Source organism: Schistocerca serialis, chromosome 5 (assembly GCF_023864345.2).
Source record: "Schistocerca serialis cubense isolate TAMUIC-IGC-003099 chromosome 5, iqSchSeri2.2, whole genome shotgun sequence".
NCBI lineage: Eukaryota > Metazoa > Arthropoda > Insecta > Orthoptera > Acrididae > Schistocerca > Schistocerca serialis.
This window is the reverse complement of record NC_064642.1, coordinates 705164955-705182517: the sequence shown is the minus strand read 5'-3', so window position 1 is coordinate 705182517 and position 17563 is coordinate 705164955. Positions and strand designations below refer to the sequence as shown.

The window sequence follows — 17563 nt, the reverse complement described above, 5'->3', positions numbered from 1 at the left end:
AAAACGATTCGTTCAGCATACCGGAAAGCATAGAAGAAAACCCCAAAATTTGTGCAGGAAAAATAAATGGCAACGTCATAACATCTTTTGATAAGCTTTACCCAAATACTGCTAAACGTTGTCAACGGTCTCTACATTTTTTTGCTAAATTGCGATAATAGGGAGGGTGGCATATATCCACGCTACGCCACTGTCAACACGTATTTGTGTACGTCCACGGAGGATACCGAAAGCTAATCATTGACGTACTGAGGTATCGTGAACATTATAAACAGAAAAATGCAAATAATTAGTGAATTATGTATAATCCAAAGCGAAAATTTACAATTTGAATGCTCTGCAGTCGATGATATACATATTTGTCCATATTTTGAAATATTGCCATCGAAATAAGAGTAAAACAGGCGAAGGAGAAAAACTGTTAAATAATTAACAGCCCCGCTGATACTCATAATGCTGTACTTGATCTATTGCTTGGTATTCCTGGAAGGCTCTCTGTCACCCAGTACTTTTGATTTTAGCGGAAGTCAGCTGTTGGTTGCGATGCGACAAGAGGGCTGTGACATGTGGTTTGTTGTTGTTTACATTTCGGAAGTGCTCGCTGTATTGTTGTGAACCGTAGTGCGCGTGTTTCAGCATGTCTAACTTTTTGCCACCTACGTGGCAAGAAATGCTTGATCTTCTAACGTTGACAGCTAAATGTGACGGCTTTTTTGAAAGAGTCACCAATTTACCGGGGAGAAATAATGCTGTAAAAACTTGTCTGAGCCACTCATTTTACAGGTAGGGTCTGTAAGTCGTCCACTACCTTAAAAGTGTTTAGCTTGTGACGAATAAATATTTATCTTTCAAACTTGAGCTATGAGTTTACTGGTTAAGTATATTTCAGTCATAGAGCTGAGTAAGATGGAGTAGTGCATAAGACTCTAGACTCGCAGACAGCAGAGCGGTGATTTAAAACCCCACATCACATATACGTTTTCCGAGGTTTGCTTATGGCAATTCCCAGGATGGTTCCTTTCATTAGGACACAACCGAATTCCTTCCCCAATCCGCGGTTGTTCTGCGTCTGTAATGTCCTCACGTTGACTGCTTGTTAAAAATCCTAAACTTCCTTCTTCAGTCGTAAAATTATTTCCAATATAAAACGAAATAACTTTCCTTTCTCTGATCCATATTCATATTGCATTATTATAACCAAAGCTGAATCAGACAACTTTTCTCTCATTCCAAAATAAATATAACTGCTCAGAACTGCTGCATGTGAAACTGACATATAGGGAAATCTTAGTTGCCTCTAAATCCCAATTGCACATTTTAAGGGTTTATAGCAAGGCGTCAACTCATGTATGGAAATATACTATTTCTCGTACCAGAATTACATGCCCTCATGTGAAAGACTCTTGCAGTTATTGTGTTTTAACTAGCTAACGTAAACTAATAACTATTACCAATGCTATTGTAGGAAGGGCATTAGGAAACAAAGCAAACCATCCCTCAAGTACACCCTGTGAGATGAGAATACGGAAAATTACAACCTTACCAACCACTACCATTCATTGTTATTAACTGTTTCTAAATATAATTACCAAGGTCTTACAAATTGCTATAACTCTTTGACTCGGAAAATGCAAAGTGGCGGAATACATTTTGTTATTTATTGCTCTATTAGAATTATTTGTACTCAGTTTTCGTTACAAGCATTCAAAGTGTACTAAGAGAATTAAAAAACACACTTAAGACTGCTCCTTGCCATTGATATGTAGACTTAGGCTATATCACAGTCCCTCATAACTTCATATCCTCATCACGTAATTGACATCTACTAATGAACAAAGGTTATCTTTGGGCTCCTATAATACATGACACTTGTGTGTTTAAAGCATAATATATCCATGTTTCAAGTCTGTAGAACTGTCAAAGAAAGCAATAATTTTTGGACAGGTGGCTTATTTTAGTCACAAGCATTTCATCTTCAAGCAAGAATGTATATATAGTGAGAAGTGTCATACAATCTTCTTCTTCAGTAACTCTACAGCCCTTGGTGAGCCTTGGCTTCTTCAACAATCTCCCTCCACACTTCTCGGTTATTTGCTGCTCTTTTCCACCCCCGGACTCCCATATTGCTGATATCCATTATTACCTCATCGATCCATCTTCTTCTAGGTCTCCCTTTTCGCCTAACTGAATGGATCATACCTTTCATCATTTTCTTTGGAATTCTATCCTCTGCCATTCTCTCCAAGTGTCCTAGCCATGGCATTCGCTGAGATTTCACAAATTTTACTATGTCCCTGCCTTGTATTAACTCTTGTAATTCGGCATTGTAGCGTATTCTCCAGCCTTCTTCCTCCCTTATTGGCCCATAGATTTTGCGTAGTATTTTCCGCTCAATGCTTCTTAGAGCATTTTTATCGTGTTCTGTCAACGTCCATACCTCTGAGCCGTATGTGATAACTGGGCGGACTAGGGAATTATATATTAGCGGTTTAGTTTTTCTTGTAACAAGGCTATTTTTGAAAAGCTGCATATTTGCAAAGTAAGCTCTGTTTCCTGCTTGTGTTCTTTCCCTTATAGCCTTTCCAATACTGTTATCATTTGTTATTAGGGCTCCCAAGTAGTTAAAAGAGGACACTCCATTGAAGCATTTCCCATTGATGTTTAGGTTTTTAGTGGTTCTTCTGGCCTCAGATTGTGACATTACCATATATTTTGTTTTGTTTTCATTTACTATGAGGCCAATTTTTAAGGCTTCTGTTTCCATTGCCCGGTATGTTTCTAGGAGTGTATTGGTATTTCTTCCTACTATAGCAATGTCATCAGCGTATGCACATATCTGGCTAGTTTTCATAAATATGGTGCCTCTTTTGTTGATTTTATTTACTGCACTATGCAGGGCTATGTTGAATAGGACAGTGGAGAGACTATCCCCTTGTTTCACACCTTTATTAAAGTCAAAGCTATCACTTGTTCTGCCAAGGACCTTTACTTTTGCTCTTGTCTCTGTCATTGTCATTCTGATTAGTCTTATTAATTTAGCACATATACCAACTTCTTTCAGTACTCTGTATAGTTCTTGCCGATTTATGCTGTCAAAGGCTTGTTTGAAATGGATGAATAAGAAATGCAGATCTATATCATATTCATAGAACTTTTCCATCATTTGCCTTATCACAAATATTTGAGCCGTTGTTCCTCTGCCTGGTCGAAAGCCACACTGATATTCCCCTAGTATGCCTTCTGCACACTTCTGTATCCTCTCGTTTAATATACTTGTGAAGATCTTATAAGCTGTACTTAGGAGTGTTACACCTCTATAGTTTTCACATGCTGTTCTGTCCCCTTTCTTATAAATGGGGACTATTATTCCAATTATCCGGCATAGTTTCTGTTTCCCATATATCTGATATTAATGTGTGCAGTTCCTTTATTACAGCCTCACCACCAGTTTTTATTAATTCAGCAATTATGCTGTCTTCCACAGGGGCTCGATTGTTTTTTGACTTGTGCACAGCCTGGGAGACCTCTTGTAGTGTTGGCTTTCTTGCCTCATTGGTTTCATTGTCTACTTCCAGCTCCACTCTTCCCTCCTGTGCAGCAGTATCTTCATCTTCTAGGCTGGTGCTTAGTGTATCTTTGAAATACTCTGCCCATCTTCCCACTATCTGTTCTTCCTCCCTTATCATTTTCCCATCTTTACTGGAACAGGCCGTTGTTTTTGGTTGGAATCTATTCTTCATTTTGCCTATGGCATGATAGAACTTTCTTATTTCACTCTGTTCCTTTAGTTCTTCTAGTTCTTGAAATTTCTTCTTATTCCACTCTCTTTTCTTTCTCTTGCACAGTCTGTTAGCTCTTCTCCTTAATTCTCTATATTGTTCCACATTATTTCTGGTTTCTCTCTGTAGCACACTTGTTCTTGCCCTGTTCTTTTCCTCTATTGCTGACCTGCAATCTTCATCAAACCACTCCTGGGTTCTTCTGTTCCTTCTTATGCCTATTATTTCCTCTGCAGCATCCTTAATGGCTTTTTCAAACCTGTTCCACCTTTCATCTACTCCTACTGTGGTCTCTTCATTGCTCAACTTTCTGCTTAGTGTTACTTGGTATTTTTTTACTTCATCAGGGATGTTCAGTTTGTCTGTATTCCATTTCATCATCTGCACATGCACCAACAAAGGAAAAAGAGGATATAATTAAAGAACAGTTCTACGAAGACTTGGAAAAAGTATGCTGTGCAGTACCTAAATATGACCTGATGCTAGTAATAGGAGATTTTAATGCAAAAATAGGGAGGAATGAACATCCGTATGGAGTTTCTGGAAAATATTCACTACATGAAGAAAACAATGAGAATGGAGACTTACTATGCCAATTTGCAGCAAGGAATAATATGATTATTAAAAGTACCTGCTTTCCACATAAAAGGATCCATCTGGGTACTTGGAAGTCTGCAGCCAATGGAGTAGTCAATCAGATTGATCGTATTTTAGTGATTGCACGCCACTCCACGTCAGTTACGGATGTACGGAGCTGCAGATGACCAAACTGTGATTCAGACCACTTTTTGATAAAATCAGTCTTGAGAGAGAAACTGTCACTAACAAAGGGCAACAGAATGGGAAAGTGTCATACAATGATGATTTTGAACACCTGAAATGCAACATGATTTTTAATTAAATTGACAGTTCATTACTGAAACAGATTCTTTCTCCTTTTTCCTCTATGTTGCTGTACTTTCTGTTTTTCTCCTTTTTCCCTATACATTAGTGTATTTGCTGTTAAGTTGTTCTTCATAGCATTCAGGATCCACCATTTCACTAATGTGATGGGTTCCTTAGTCTGGACCAATCTTAGTTGCTGAATAGGTGATTTAAGAAGACATTCTTACATGCTACGCATTCTGTGTGTGATTTTATAGTCAATTCTGAAGTTAGGGGTACCAAGGCTGATAGAATGTGTGCATGCTGTGTGTGGACACAGGAGAGCTGTCAGCAGTCTGCAAACAGCAGAAGACAGTTTTGGCCACGGTCTGCAGCCTCTAGGCTGCTGCATGGGGGTGGCAGAGAACCTGGTGTATTGCGTGGACTAATGAGATACAACATGTTTTGTTCATGGGCTCTGCTGCTGAGGCACCTTACAGGGTACCCGATGCTGATGGTCTGCCGTCATTGCAGGATGCGTGCGGGTGATAACACGTTCAGGTTGCTTGAGTTGCAGGCTCAATGTGGAATGAGTGAAAGTGGAGGCTGGCTGTCTGACCTTGGACATTCGCCCTCTGAATGGACAGGTGACCGCTCCTTCAGAGGGGTCTGAGCAAGCACGTGTGTGTGTAGGGGGGGGGGGGGGGTTGCTAGTTATCAGGTATCAGTTGTTAGACGCATTATGCAGCCCATAGGGAAATAGCTTCCAGGGCCAGAGAGAATCCAATGTGCACTCATGTCTGCCAGTGAGGCCTCATCTGAGAGATAGTGGAGGCCCTGTCTGTTACTATTGAACATGTAGAGTGCAGTCTTCTATAAGTTGTGGGCAGTAACATCTGTCACTTGTTTCCTGAGGGCATCATCTGATCATACGGGAGGCTGTTGGAAGTGATGAAGTCTGGTGGTCTCGCTCATGGGGTGCAAGCAGAGCTTGTGTGATTTGCAGCATCATTCCCAGAACTGATCAAGGGCCTTTGGTTTAGAGCCAAGTAGAGGGTCTCAACTAAAGTGTTTTTTGATTCTGTGACAGATTTGATTGCAGATTTTTGTGCCTACGTTATGGGGTGGAGAGTTGTAGGACTCCCCTTGATAAGTCATGAATGTACTATACGCAGGAGCAGCTACCCGGGTACTAGATTACTTGTGGAGTGCACATGGTTTTTTTTTTATGCTAGGCAGTAGTTTGAGGTTCTCTGATCAACACTCTCCAGTCAATATGCAGAGAACGAAACCAGACTGTGTAAAAGTAATGACACTTCGACTGTCAAAATTTTAATGTTAAATTGTTGAAGTATTCATAAGAAAGTTCCTGAATTTACTGTCACCCAGGAAAGGTGTTCACTCAAATTATTCTCAGAACCAAGGGCTGGCTGAAACCCAAAGTACAAATCTCTTAAATATTTAGTGAGGCATGAAATGTTTATTGAAAAGCCAGATTAGATACTAGAGGAGAGAGAGTGTTCATTGCAGTCAACAGAAATGTGTCTATCAAGCTCAAAATTGAGTCTGACTGTGAAACTTTCTGGATGCTTGCAACAGGCCTAGGTAAACTCAGTTTAATTATGTATTATCTGACATTTCTACTGGCCACCTGATTCTGCTGTATCAGTTTTAGAGTCATTGAAAGAAAGACTATGCCCATAGCATGGAAAAGCAATATTAGTTGGAGGAGACTTTAGCCTACTACATGTAGACTGGGATGTCTCTGGATCATTGCAGGCGTCTCGGAAAGACAAATACTGTATTTGTGGAGTACAACACTTTTTTCTGGAAGCTGTCTTAAGCAGCTAGTTTGACAGCCTACAAACAGTGGAAATATTTTGGACCTTACAGCTACAAATAGGCTTGACCTTATCGGTGGTGTCAGTATAGAGACAGGGATGAGTGATCATTATATCATCATAACAGTGATGGTTACTAAAATTAATAAACCTAACAAGAAGACTAGGAAAGTATTTTCATTGGAAAGAGCAGATAAACAGTGATTGGCATTCAATTTATACAAAGGATGGACATCATTTAGTTCCAATATGAAGGATGTAAAAGAATTTTGGGCAAAGTTTAAATGGATTGTAAATTGCCCTCTTAAGAAGTATGTGCTGAATAAATGGATGGACAGAAAAGACCTGCTGTTGTGTAATAACAAAATTTGGAAAATGCGTAGGAAACAGAAACTGTTGCACTATTGGTTGAAAAAATAATGCGCAAATGATGACAGGTAAAATTAAGTAGAAATTCATGTGTCTGTAGAAATATTGATATGCAAAGCATACAACAACTTCCATCACCATACCTCAGCAAAATGATATTGCTGAGAACCAGAGAAAATTCTTTTCATATGTAAAATGGCTAACTCACTCATTGACCAGTCTGTTGTGGCAATAGAAGACAGCAAATGGAAAGCTGAAATTTTAAATTTCTCATTTAAGAAATCAGTCACACAGAAGGATACACGGATACAGCATTGTTTGACTGTTGCAGAGACTCCCTTACAGGGAACATAGTGATGGGCATCCTCTGCGTAGAGAATCAGCTATCCTTGACAGTGAGTGTTCGTCAGAGACAAGGGTATAGTCAGGAGCGCCCCAGGGAAGTGTGACATGATAGCTGTTATTCTCTATATACATAGAAGGTCTGCCAGACAGGGTGAACAGATTAGGGTGAGCAGCAATCTGCGGCTGTTTACTGGTGATGCTGTTTTGTATGGAGAGGTGTTGTCATTGAGTGGCTGTAATGGGATACAAGATAACAGACAAAATTTCTAGTTGGTGTGATGAATGACAGCATGCTCTAAATATAGAAAACTGTAAGATGAGTAGGGCTAGCAAAAACAATCCTGTAATGTTTGAATGCAGCAGAAGTAGTGCACTGCTGGACACAGTCACATTGATTAAATGTCTGAGTGTAACATCGCAAAATATATGAAATGGAAAGAGCGCATATGGACGGTAGGAGGGAAGGCAAATGGTTGGCTTCGGTTTATTGGAAAATTTTAGGGAAGTTTGCTTCATCTGTAAACCAGACAGCTCGTAGAACACTAGTGCGATGCTTTCTTGAGTATGGCTCAAATGTTTGGGATCCCCACCAAGTGGAATTAAAGTAAGACACTGAAGCAGTTCGGAGGTGGACTGTTACGTTTGTTACTGACAGGTTCAGTCAATATGTGAGTGTTACGGAGATGCTTTGTGAACTAAATTGGGAATCTCTGGAGGGAAGACAATGTTCTTTTCACAAACCACTGATGAGAAAACTGAGAGGACCATCATTTGAAGTTGACTGCAGAACGAATCTACTGCCATCAATGTACATTTTACTGAAGTACAACAAAGGTGAGATAAAAGAAATTAGAGCTCATACAGTGACATATAGACAGTTATTTTTTCCCTTGCTCTGTTTGTGAGAGAAATGGAAAGAAAATGATTAGTAGTGGTACGAGGTCCCCTCTGATATCCACCATATGGTGGCTTTCAGAGTATACATGTAGATGTTGATCATATCCTACTAAATATCATTTGACTGACTTTTCATCCATTTTCTTTCACCTCTGAACTGGAATGTAAGCATAACTTGAGGACCCTCCAATACACAATTGTTTATGTCTTGCTTATTCGTTATTCACAAGGACTAACAGAAACAGACACAACTCTGCCCACACAGCTGTTGGAAAGCTGGATTTGTAATTTGAACATTTGAAAGCTCTTGCCATTTCTTTTATTGTTCACATTTCTTGTTTGCTGTTTCATTCTGTTGTGGTGTGTAAGGAGCAGTATCTCTTTGTTTGTCAGACTCATAAATATTATTGATGGTAAGTGCATATTTGGCATAATTTTGAGTTACGTTAGTCTTTTGGTGAAAATTGTGTTTTCTCTTTTGCTGCCTGTTTTGTACTTCTACAGCCTGTCTTCAGTCAATGGTTCGGTGTTTACTTTAACATTAGACGTGGAAGACAGGCAAAACACCCTCAGACATAAGGAAGAATAATTCCAGTTCAAAATAAATCAGTTGATAACAGGTGTAAATATTAATGAGCAATGGTTGCAAAATACTGACACAAATTATATACAGAAGATTGGAAAAATTGGTAGGAACATATAGGAACTTATGAGGCGCTACTGACCCCAAGACTTCTCTTAGACGATAGATTGAGGAAAGGCAAAACAGTATTTATACCTGTAGATTTAGAGAAAGATTTTGACAATACTGACTGCAATACAATCTTTGAGATTCTGATGGTAGGAAGGGTAAAATACAGGGAGTGAAACATTGTTTAAAACTTTTGCAGAAATCAGACCACAGTTGTAAGAGTCAAAAGAACTGAAAGAGAAGCAGTAGTTGAGGAGGAAGTGAGACAGGGTTGTGACCTATCCCTGATGTTTGATGATCTGTACATCGATCATACAGTAATGGAAACCAAAGAAAAATTTGCAATAGGAATTAAACTTCAGGGTGGGGAAAAAAAACAAAGAAAAAAAACACTTTGAGTGTTGTCGATGACATTATACTTCTGTCATAGATAACAAAGGACTTGAAAGACCAGTTGAGCAAATGAAATGAATAGTGTGTTGAAAATAGGTTTAGAAGATAGACATTAATAAAAAATAAAATAATGGTAATGGAATGCAGTCAGATCAAAGCAGGTGATGCTGAGGGAATTAAATTAGAAAATGAGACACTAGTACTCCGTCTTCAGGTCATGAGTGGCCTACCTGGGACCATTCGACCGCCGTGTCATCCTCGATGGAGGATGTGGATAGGAGGGGCGTGGGGTCAGCACACCGCTCTCCCGATCGTAAGGAGGTATTCTTGACCGAAGCCACTACTATTTGGTCGAGTAGCTCCTCAGTTGGCATCACGAGGCTGAGTGCACCCCAAAAAATGGCAACAGCGCATGGCAGCCTGGATGGTCACCCATCCAAATACTGACCACGCCCGACAGCGCTCAACTTCGGTGATCTCACGGGAACCGGTGTATCCACTGCGGCAAGGCCGTCTCTAAAAGTAGTAAATGCATTTTGGTAGTTGGGCAGTAAAATAGCTGATGATGGCCGAAGCAGAGAGAATATAAAAAATAGTCTGGCAAGGGTGAGAAAAGTTGTACTGAAAAAGAGAAATTTGTTAAAATGGAATGTAAATTGAAGTGTTAGGAAGTCTTTTCTGAAGGTCATTTTTGGGAGTATTGCTATGTATGGAAGTGAAATGTGAATGGTAAGAATTTTGCAAAGAGGAGAGTAAAGCTTTTGAAATGTAGTGCTGCAGAAGAGTGCTGAACATTGGATGGGTAGATCGCAAACCTAATGAGGAAGTACTGGATAGAACTGTGGAGAAAAGAAACTTGTCGCACAATGTGACTAAAAGAAGGGAATGATTGATAGGACTTATTCTGAGACACCAAAGTATCATCGGTATAGTATTGGAGGAAAGTATGAGTGTGTTTGGGCGTGGGGGGTTAATTATAGTGGAGACAAAGAGATGAATACAATGAACAGGTTCAAATGAATATTGGTTGCAGTGTTATTTGGAGATGATGAGGCTTGCATGTGGCAAATTATCATAGAGAGCCACACCAAACCAGTCTTTGGGCTGAAGACTACAACATGTATTGGAAATTCATAATAATCCAAATCACTCCATGTGGACAAATCTACTTTTCCAGTTAGAAGTCTAATGTGCTTTTCTCACTTTTTGAAAAAAAAAAAATCTAAAAGTACTACACTCATTTTTATTTGTGTTTCTTATAACTTTCATTACTGGGACTGTAAACTGTTTGACTGTCTCCGATTTTTATATTGCAACCAGGAATATAGTGGTGATATGTGTAATATTACCATACATACACTATGTGATCAAAAGTATCCGGACCCCCCTAAAAACATGTGTTTTTCATATTAGGTGCATTGTGCTGCCACCTACTGCCAGGTACTCCATATCAGCGATCTCAGTAGTCATTAGACATCGTGACAGAGCAGAATGGGGTGCTCCATAGAACTCACGGACTTCCAACGTAGTCTGGTGATTGGGTGTCACTTGTGTCATACATCTGTGCACAAGATTTCCACATTCCTAAGTTTCCCTAGGTCCACTGTTTCGATGTGATAGTGAAGTGGGAACATGAAGGGACACATACACAAAAAAAGAGTACTGGCCGACCTCGTCTGTTGACTTACAGAGACCGCCGACAGTTGAAGAGAGTCATCATGTTTAATAGGCGGACATCTATCCAGACCATCACACAGGAATTCCAAACTGCATCAAGATCCACTGCAAGTACTATGACAGTTAGGCGGGAGGTGAGAAAACTTGGATTTCATTGTCGAGCGGCTGCTCATAAACTACACATCACACCAGTAAACGCCAAACAGTGCCTCGCTTGGTGTAAGGAGCATAAACACTGGATGATTGAACAGTGGAAAACTGTTGTGTGGAGTGACGAATCATGGCACACAGTGTGGCAATCCGATAGCAGGGTGTGGGTATGGGGAATGCCTGGTGAGCATCATCTGCTAGCATGTGTAGTGCCAACAGTAAAATTCGGAGGTGGTGGTGTAATGGTGTGTTTACCATGGAGGAGGCTTCCATCCCTTGTTGTTTTGCGTGGCAATATCGCAGCACAGGCCTACATTGATGTTTAGCACCTTCTTGCTTCCCACTGTTGAAGAGCAATTTGGGGATGGTGATTTCATCTTTCAACACAATCGAGCACCTGTTCATAATGCACGCCCTATGGCGGAGTGGTTACATGACAATAACATCCCTGTAATGGACTGACCTGCATAGAGTCCTGATCTGAATCCTATAGAGCACCTTTGGGATGTTTTGGAACGCTGACTTCGTGCCAGGCCTAATCGACCGATATTGATACCTCTCTTCAGTGCAGCACTCTGTGAAGAATGGGCTGCCATTCCCCTAGAAATCTTGCAGCAACTGATTGAACGTATGCTTGTAAGAGTGGAAGCTGTGATCAAGGCTAAGGTTGGGCCAGCACCATATTGAATTCCAGCATTACCAATGGAGGGCACCACGAACTTGTAAGTCATTTTCAGCCAGGTGTCCAGATACTTTTGATCACATAGTGTACTATCATTCCCTGCTCACATAGCATGACTTTCCCCAATGCCTTACTGGTTCCAAACCCACCACCTCATTTGTTATAAACCTGACCAACTATGTCCTGATCCATAACTATCTCTCTTTCAATGGGGCTGTATACAAACAAATCAACGACACAGCCAGCAGCGGGCATGTAGGTGTTACTCTTATATGCCAACTAGATTGTAGACCATCTAAAGGAAAGCTGTGTGGCCACCCAAGATCTTAACTGCTTTCCCGGTTCAGATTCATTGACAATAACTTCATGACCTGGACCCAGGCTAAGACACTCTCCTCGTTCCTCATTAGTTTCAATACTTTGTACTTCATCCTCATCATTTTGTCCCTCCAGCTCTCTCATGGCTCTGTGAAAACCTCTGTCCTTTATCAAGCCCATCAGTTGTCAACAGTACCTCCAGTTTGATCGCTGCCCTCCCTTCCACACTAAAAAGTTTCTCATTCACAGTCTGATCACTTACAGGTGGCACATCTGTGTGACAAGCAATCATTTTTTATGCTGATAGTCTTGACAAATGGTATTGCCCTCCAGTCCTACATCACAAACAGACCTCGTATGCTGTATTCACACACACCCACAATCCTTCAAACACTCGCAAGAACCAGGTGCAAAAGAGAACCCCTTTCATTACCCAACCATGCCCTTCGACTTTCTATTATTGTGTCTGGAAATTAGGAACATCCTATCCATAAACCTTTCCATCTCTCTCAGGGTGATATTCAACTGCCAATTCAATCCATGAAATATTCGGGTACATCCTTACACCACATTTATTTACAAACCTTCACCACATGCTTAATACCAGTGGAAGACCTGTTGTATGCAACTACTGCACACATTCTATTTCAGTCTTGCTACAGAAGTATATAACTCTATCAAAGGGAGGGCCACCTGTGAAATCAGTCGCATAGTATACCTGCTCTACTGTAACTTTGACAGAACTCTTTTATGACGGTATGACCACCAACCTACTGTCTGCCAAATTGTGACCAAGAGAAAAATTTACCAATCAGTGGCAGAAGACACAACTGGGGACAACAGATTCAATTTCAGTGCTTGCTTCACAACCCATGCCACCTGTATAATCCTCCCCATTTCCACATTCTCTGATTTGTAAATAGGAATTATCCTTACACCACACCCTTCAATCTTATAATTTTCCTGCCTCCCCCCCCCCCCCCCCCCTCCTCACCCTTTACTTCTGCTGCCATGCCTCCCCTTCGCCACCAAACACACAACCCTTACCCCATCAATCTACACTCACACTTCCTCTCCAGTTCTCTCTCTTCCTTGATTTTATCTTGCTCACTTAACCATTTCTTCACTTCATTGTGTGGTGCACCAAACTCCTGTAAATTGCACCAGAGGGAGTTTATCAGTGCCATATTCCTATTCTGTTCTCTTGCTGCCTCTCCCTCCCAGCCTTCAGCCATCCTTTTTCCACCGTCTTATTTCCCTCTGTGCATCTTTTCTCTTCTCACTTACACCACTTGGCACAACTCCTCACACCAGATGCACTACAGTGCTGAGAAAAATAGTCAGCTCGTACTATGTAGCTGTATGCATTTATGTGGATGTAAATGGCATGTTGATTAGCTCTAAAGAAGATAAATTTTTGAAAGCTCAGCGAAGTTTTCAGTCTTGTTAGCATGCCTGTCAACCATTCAGTGCCTTAGTTACATGATGTGTAAGTACCTTTCCTCATTTCACAAGTCATATTCCATGAAGGACTTTTTATCATTACATCAATAAATCTTTAGCACTTCATTCTTTATGTTTTGGAAAACTAACATCAGGCAGTTACATTATATCGCTTGGAAACAGTTTATATAAAACCAGATAGTAACTTTAATTAAAGCAAAACATCTATAGATCCAACAAATTCCACTAATGCATGACCTGTTTGTATAACTTACTGGAGTGAGGCCAGGTAGCATTCTTTAGTGTCATGACAATAATAGGATGGTTACCCAATAAAATATCAGATGATTTGCAAGATTCTACGTGGCCACATTTCATAGAGTATTTGAACTGTGTATGTGCTATAGCTGTTCTATGTCTGCCGCCTTAGCTGAATGGTCAGCGTGACGGATTGCCGTCCTAAGGGGCCCGGGTTCGATTCCCGGCTGGCTCAGGGATTTTCTCTGCTCAGGGACTGGGTGTTGTGTTGTCTTCATCATCATTTCATCCCCCTCCGGCATGCAGGTCGCCCAATGTGGCGTCGAATGTAATAAACACCTGCACCAAGGCGGCCGGACCTGCCCCATACAGGGCCTCCCGGCCAATGATGCCAAACGCTCATTTCCATTTCCATAGCTATTCTGTGCACCAACATGCTCAAATTCTGATCAGAAGGTATAGGACCTCTACAGAAAGTTAGAGAAAGTAACAAGTGACAGTGAATCTTAATGCAAAAATGAGATACAATTTAAAAAATTGGTTCTTCAGAAGGAACTTCGGTTATGAGACAAGAACCATTCCTCCTGTCATTAGCCGTATTCCACCAATGACTTTTCATCATTGTAGACACATCAAAAAAAAATTTGCAGCACCTTTGTTCCAAGAGTTCCGGAACCTGTACAGAAAATTGGAATAAAGATCAAGAAAAACATTATTTCTGCTCTTTTTTTGATCATGAAAACCACACATCACATGTTGTACCACCAAACAGTGAGACCTTCAGAGGTGGTGGTCCAATTTGCTGAGCATACCAGTACCTCTAAAGCCCAGTAGCACGTCCTCTTGCATTGATGCGTGCCTGTATTCATTGTGGCATGCCATCCACAAGCTCATCAAGACGTTGTTGGTCCAGACTGTCCCACTCCTGAACAGCGATTTGGTGTAGATCCCTCAGAGTGCTAGATGAATCGCGTCGTCCATAAACAGCCCTTTTCAATCTATCCCAGGCATGTTTGATCGGGTTCATGTCTGGAGAACATGCTGACCACTCTAGTCGAGTGATGTTGCTATCCTGAAGGAAGTCATTCACAAGATGTGCATGGTGGGGGCACGAATTGTCATCTGTGAAGACGAATGCCTCGCCAATATGCTGCCGATATGGTTGCACTATTGGTCAGAGGATGGCATTCACGTTATCGTATGACCATTAGGGCGCCTTCCATGACTACCACTGGTGTAAGTCGGCTCACAGCAGGGAACCTCCACCTTGCTGCACTCGCTGGCCAGTGTATTTAAGGTGTTCAGCCTGAGCAGGTTGCCTCCAAACACATCTCCGATGATTGTTTTGTTGAAAGCATATGCGACACTCATCGGTGAAGAGGATGTGATGCCAGTCCTGAGCAGTCCATTCGGCATGTTGTTGGGCCCATCTGTACCACGCTGCATGGTGTCGTGGTTGCAAAGATGGACCTCCCCATGGACATCGGGAGTGAAGTTGCGCATCATGCAGCCTATTGCACACAGTTTGAGTTGTAACACGATGTCCTGTGGCTACACAGAAAGCGTGATTGAACATGGTGGCGTTGCTGTCAGGGTTCCTCTGAGCCATAATCTTTAGGTAGCGGTCATGCACTGCAGTAGTAGCCCTTGGGTGGCCTGCACGAGGCACGTCATCAACAGTTTCCGTCTCTCTGTATCTCCACCATGTCCTAACATCATCGCCTTGCTTCACTCCGAGACACCTGGATGCATCCCTTGTTGAAAGCTCTTCCTGACACAAAGTAGCAATGCGGACGCGATCGAACTGCGGTATTGACCGTCTAGGCATGGTTAAACTACAACAACACTAGCCGTGTACCTCCTTCCTGGTGGAATGACTGGAACTGATAGGCTGTTGGACCCCCTCCGTCTAATAGGCACTGCTCCTGCATAGTTGTTTACATCTTTGGGCGGGTTCAGTGACATCTCTGAACAGTCAGAGGGACTGTGTCTGTGATACAATATCCACAGTCAACGTCTGTCTTCAGGAGTTCTGGTAACTGGGGAGATGTAAAACTTTTTTTGGTGTGTTTATTAACGAGTCTTAATTTATTTTCCCTAAACAAGTAGTAGAAGCGAGTGGGTTTCAAAGGCCAATGCTAGTGTTCATTTGGCAAGACTACTGACTTTTGTGTGTGAGCTGTAATATTTGGGTGTGCCCTATGGCCTAAAGCCTTTGCCTGGGTTCCCTCAGAATCCCAAAGTTGTTCCACGTGGGGAAACTAATCAAACAGTTGGTGACACTAAAAGGAAGTTAGCTTGCCACTGGCTTCACCAGAATGACAAATGTTATATCCCCTCCTGCTAGCTACATGTGTAAAAGTTGCAAGCTGTTTTAACAAGCCAAATAGTATATGGTGATGCATGCTTTCTCATAACTGGAATTCCATCTGAAGAGCCATTTTTTAAAAACTACATCCCGTTTTTGCATTGAGATCACCTGGTATTATATTTTAATGGTATTCGCTATCATTTGTTAGTTTCTGTAACTCTCTGTGAGGTTCCTCTACATCCTGATCAGAATGTGAGCACATTGGTGCATAGAATTTAATGATCTGTATGGATTACAAATGATATCTTGCTGTATTATTGTTTTTAATAGTCTTGTTCACAGTAAGCCCACAATTAAATTTCCTTCTTGCTCAGATCCTCTATAATGAAATACATCGTGATCTTCAGTTTTCACAACACCTCTGATGAGCATTGTGATCCTATTCAATATATTATTTAACGTCTCTCCCAATTCCACTAATATTTTTTCAGTGTATTGTTCCTAAACAAGTAGTAGAAGTGATTGGATTTCAAAGGTCCATGCTATCGTTTATTTGGCCAGACTTCTGACGATTGTGTGTGTCCTGTAGTATCTGGGTGTACCTTGTAGACTAAAGCAATTGCGTGGATTTCGTCTGACTACTAATCCCAATGTTGTTCCACCTAATACTGACTTCACAGGAACTCACATGTGACAGTAAGACCTTTAATAACTCTATCCCTCGTGGATTAGTGTGCCAGGGCCCAAAGTGTTTGGTGGCACATCTGAACAGTGCTAAACCTCAGCAGAGCTATGCTCACAGGAGGTTCATCCCAGTCATAAGTACATCCAAATACTGGAGCAGTTCACATTCCAACAGACCCAAACATCAGTATTGTCATTTAGCTGTCTGTCTGTTTCTCTGTGACTTATAATACATTCAAGTCTATTTTAGAGGGTTGCAGCCATTAACTAATAATGATGTCTGCTGTGTTGGTCCCATCCCACCACAATGCACAGTAGAGGCACGAGTGCAACCATGGATTAAAGAAAAAGAAAAGGAGCCTTTATCATGGAGGGAGCTGGGTTGCCAGAATGCAGCAAGTACATCACACAAAAGACACCACTGCTCCATACCACATGCTATTCTTTACTGATGTTGTGACAATACGTGCACTGTACTAATCAAACTGTTGGTGGCACAGGAAGGAATTTAGCTTGCTACTGGCTTCACTGGAATAACAATGTTATCTCCCCTCTTGCTAGCTAAATGGATGAAAGTAGCAAGCTGTTTCAATCATATCAAATAGCATATGATAATGCAAGCTTCCTCAGTGAATTTCATTGATGAAACCATCTCGTGTTATCAGCAGCACTGTGGCTTGGTGTTGTTGTAACATTTTGACACATTTACTACTCGTCATTTCACCTGATGCTAAAGCAGTTACTTATAAATAACTTCCTTACTAAGAACATTAAAATACTTAGAAAGAGGCAAGACTAATGTTATAATCCATTAAACTTGACACAATTTAATTTTCAGTGTCATCTACTCTAGTTCTGTAG

The 17563-nt window shown here is 41.1% G+C and overlaps 1 protein-coding gene across 1 annotated transcript in view; it reads left to right on the top strand.

Moving 5' to 3' along the window:
* Window positions 1–542: 542 nt before the first annotated feature.
* The window catches only part of LOC126481322 (SET and MYND domain-containing protein 4-like), a 117358-nt gene continuing 100337 nt past the window's right edge, over window positions 543–17563 (top strand). Inside the window, exon 1 of the mRNA XM_050104986.1 lies at window positions 543–783. Within this exon, the coding sequence (XP_049960943.1) occupies window positions 638–783 (146 nt within the window). The 5' untranslated portion in view covers window positions 543–637. The remainder of the gene's footprint in view (window positions 784–17563) is intronic.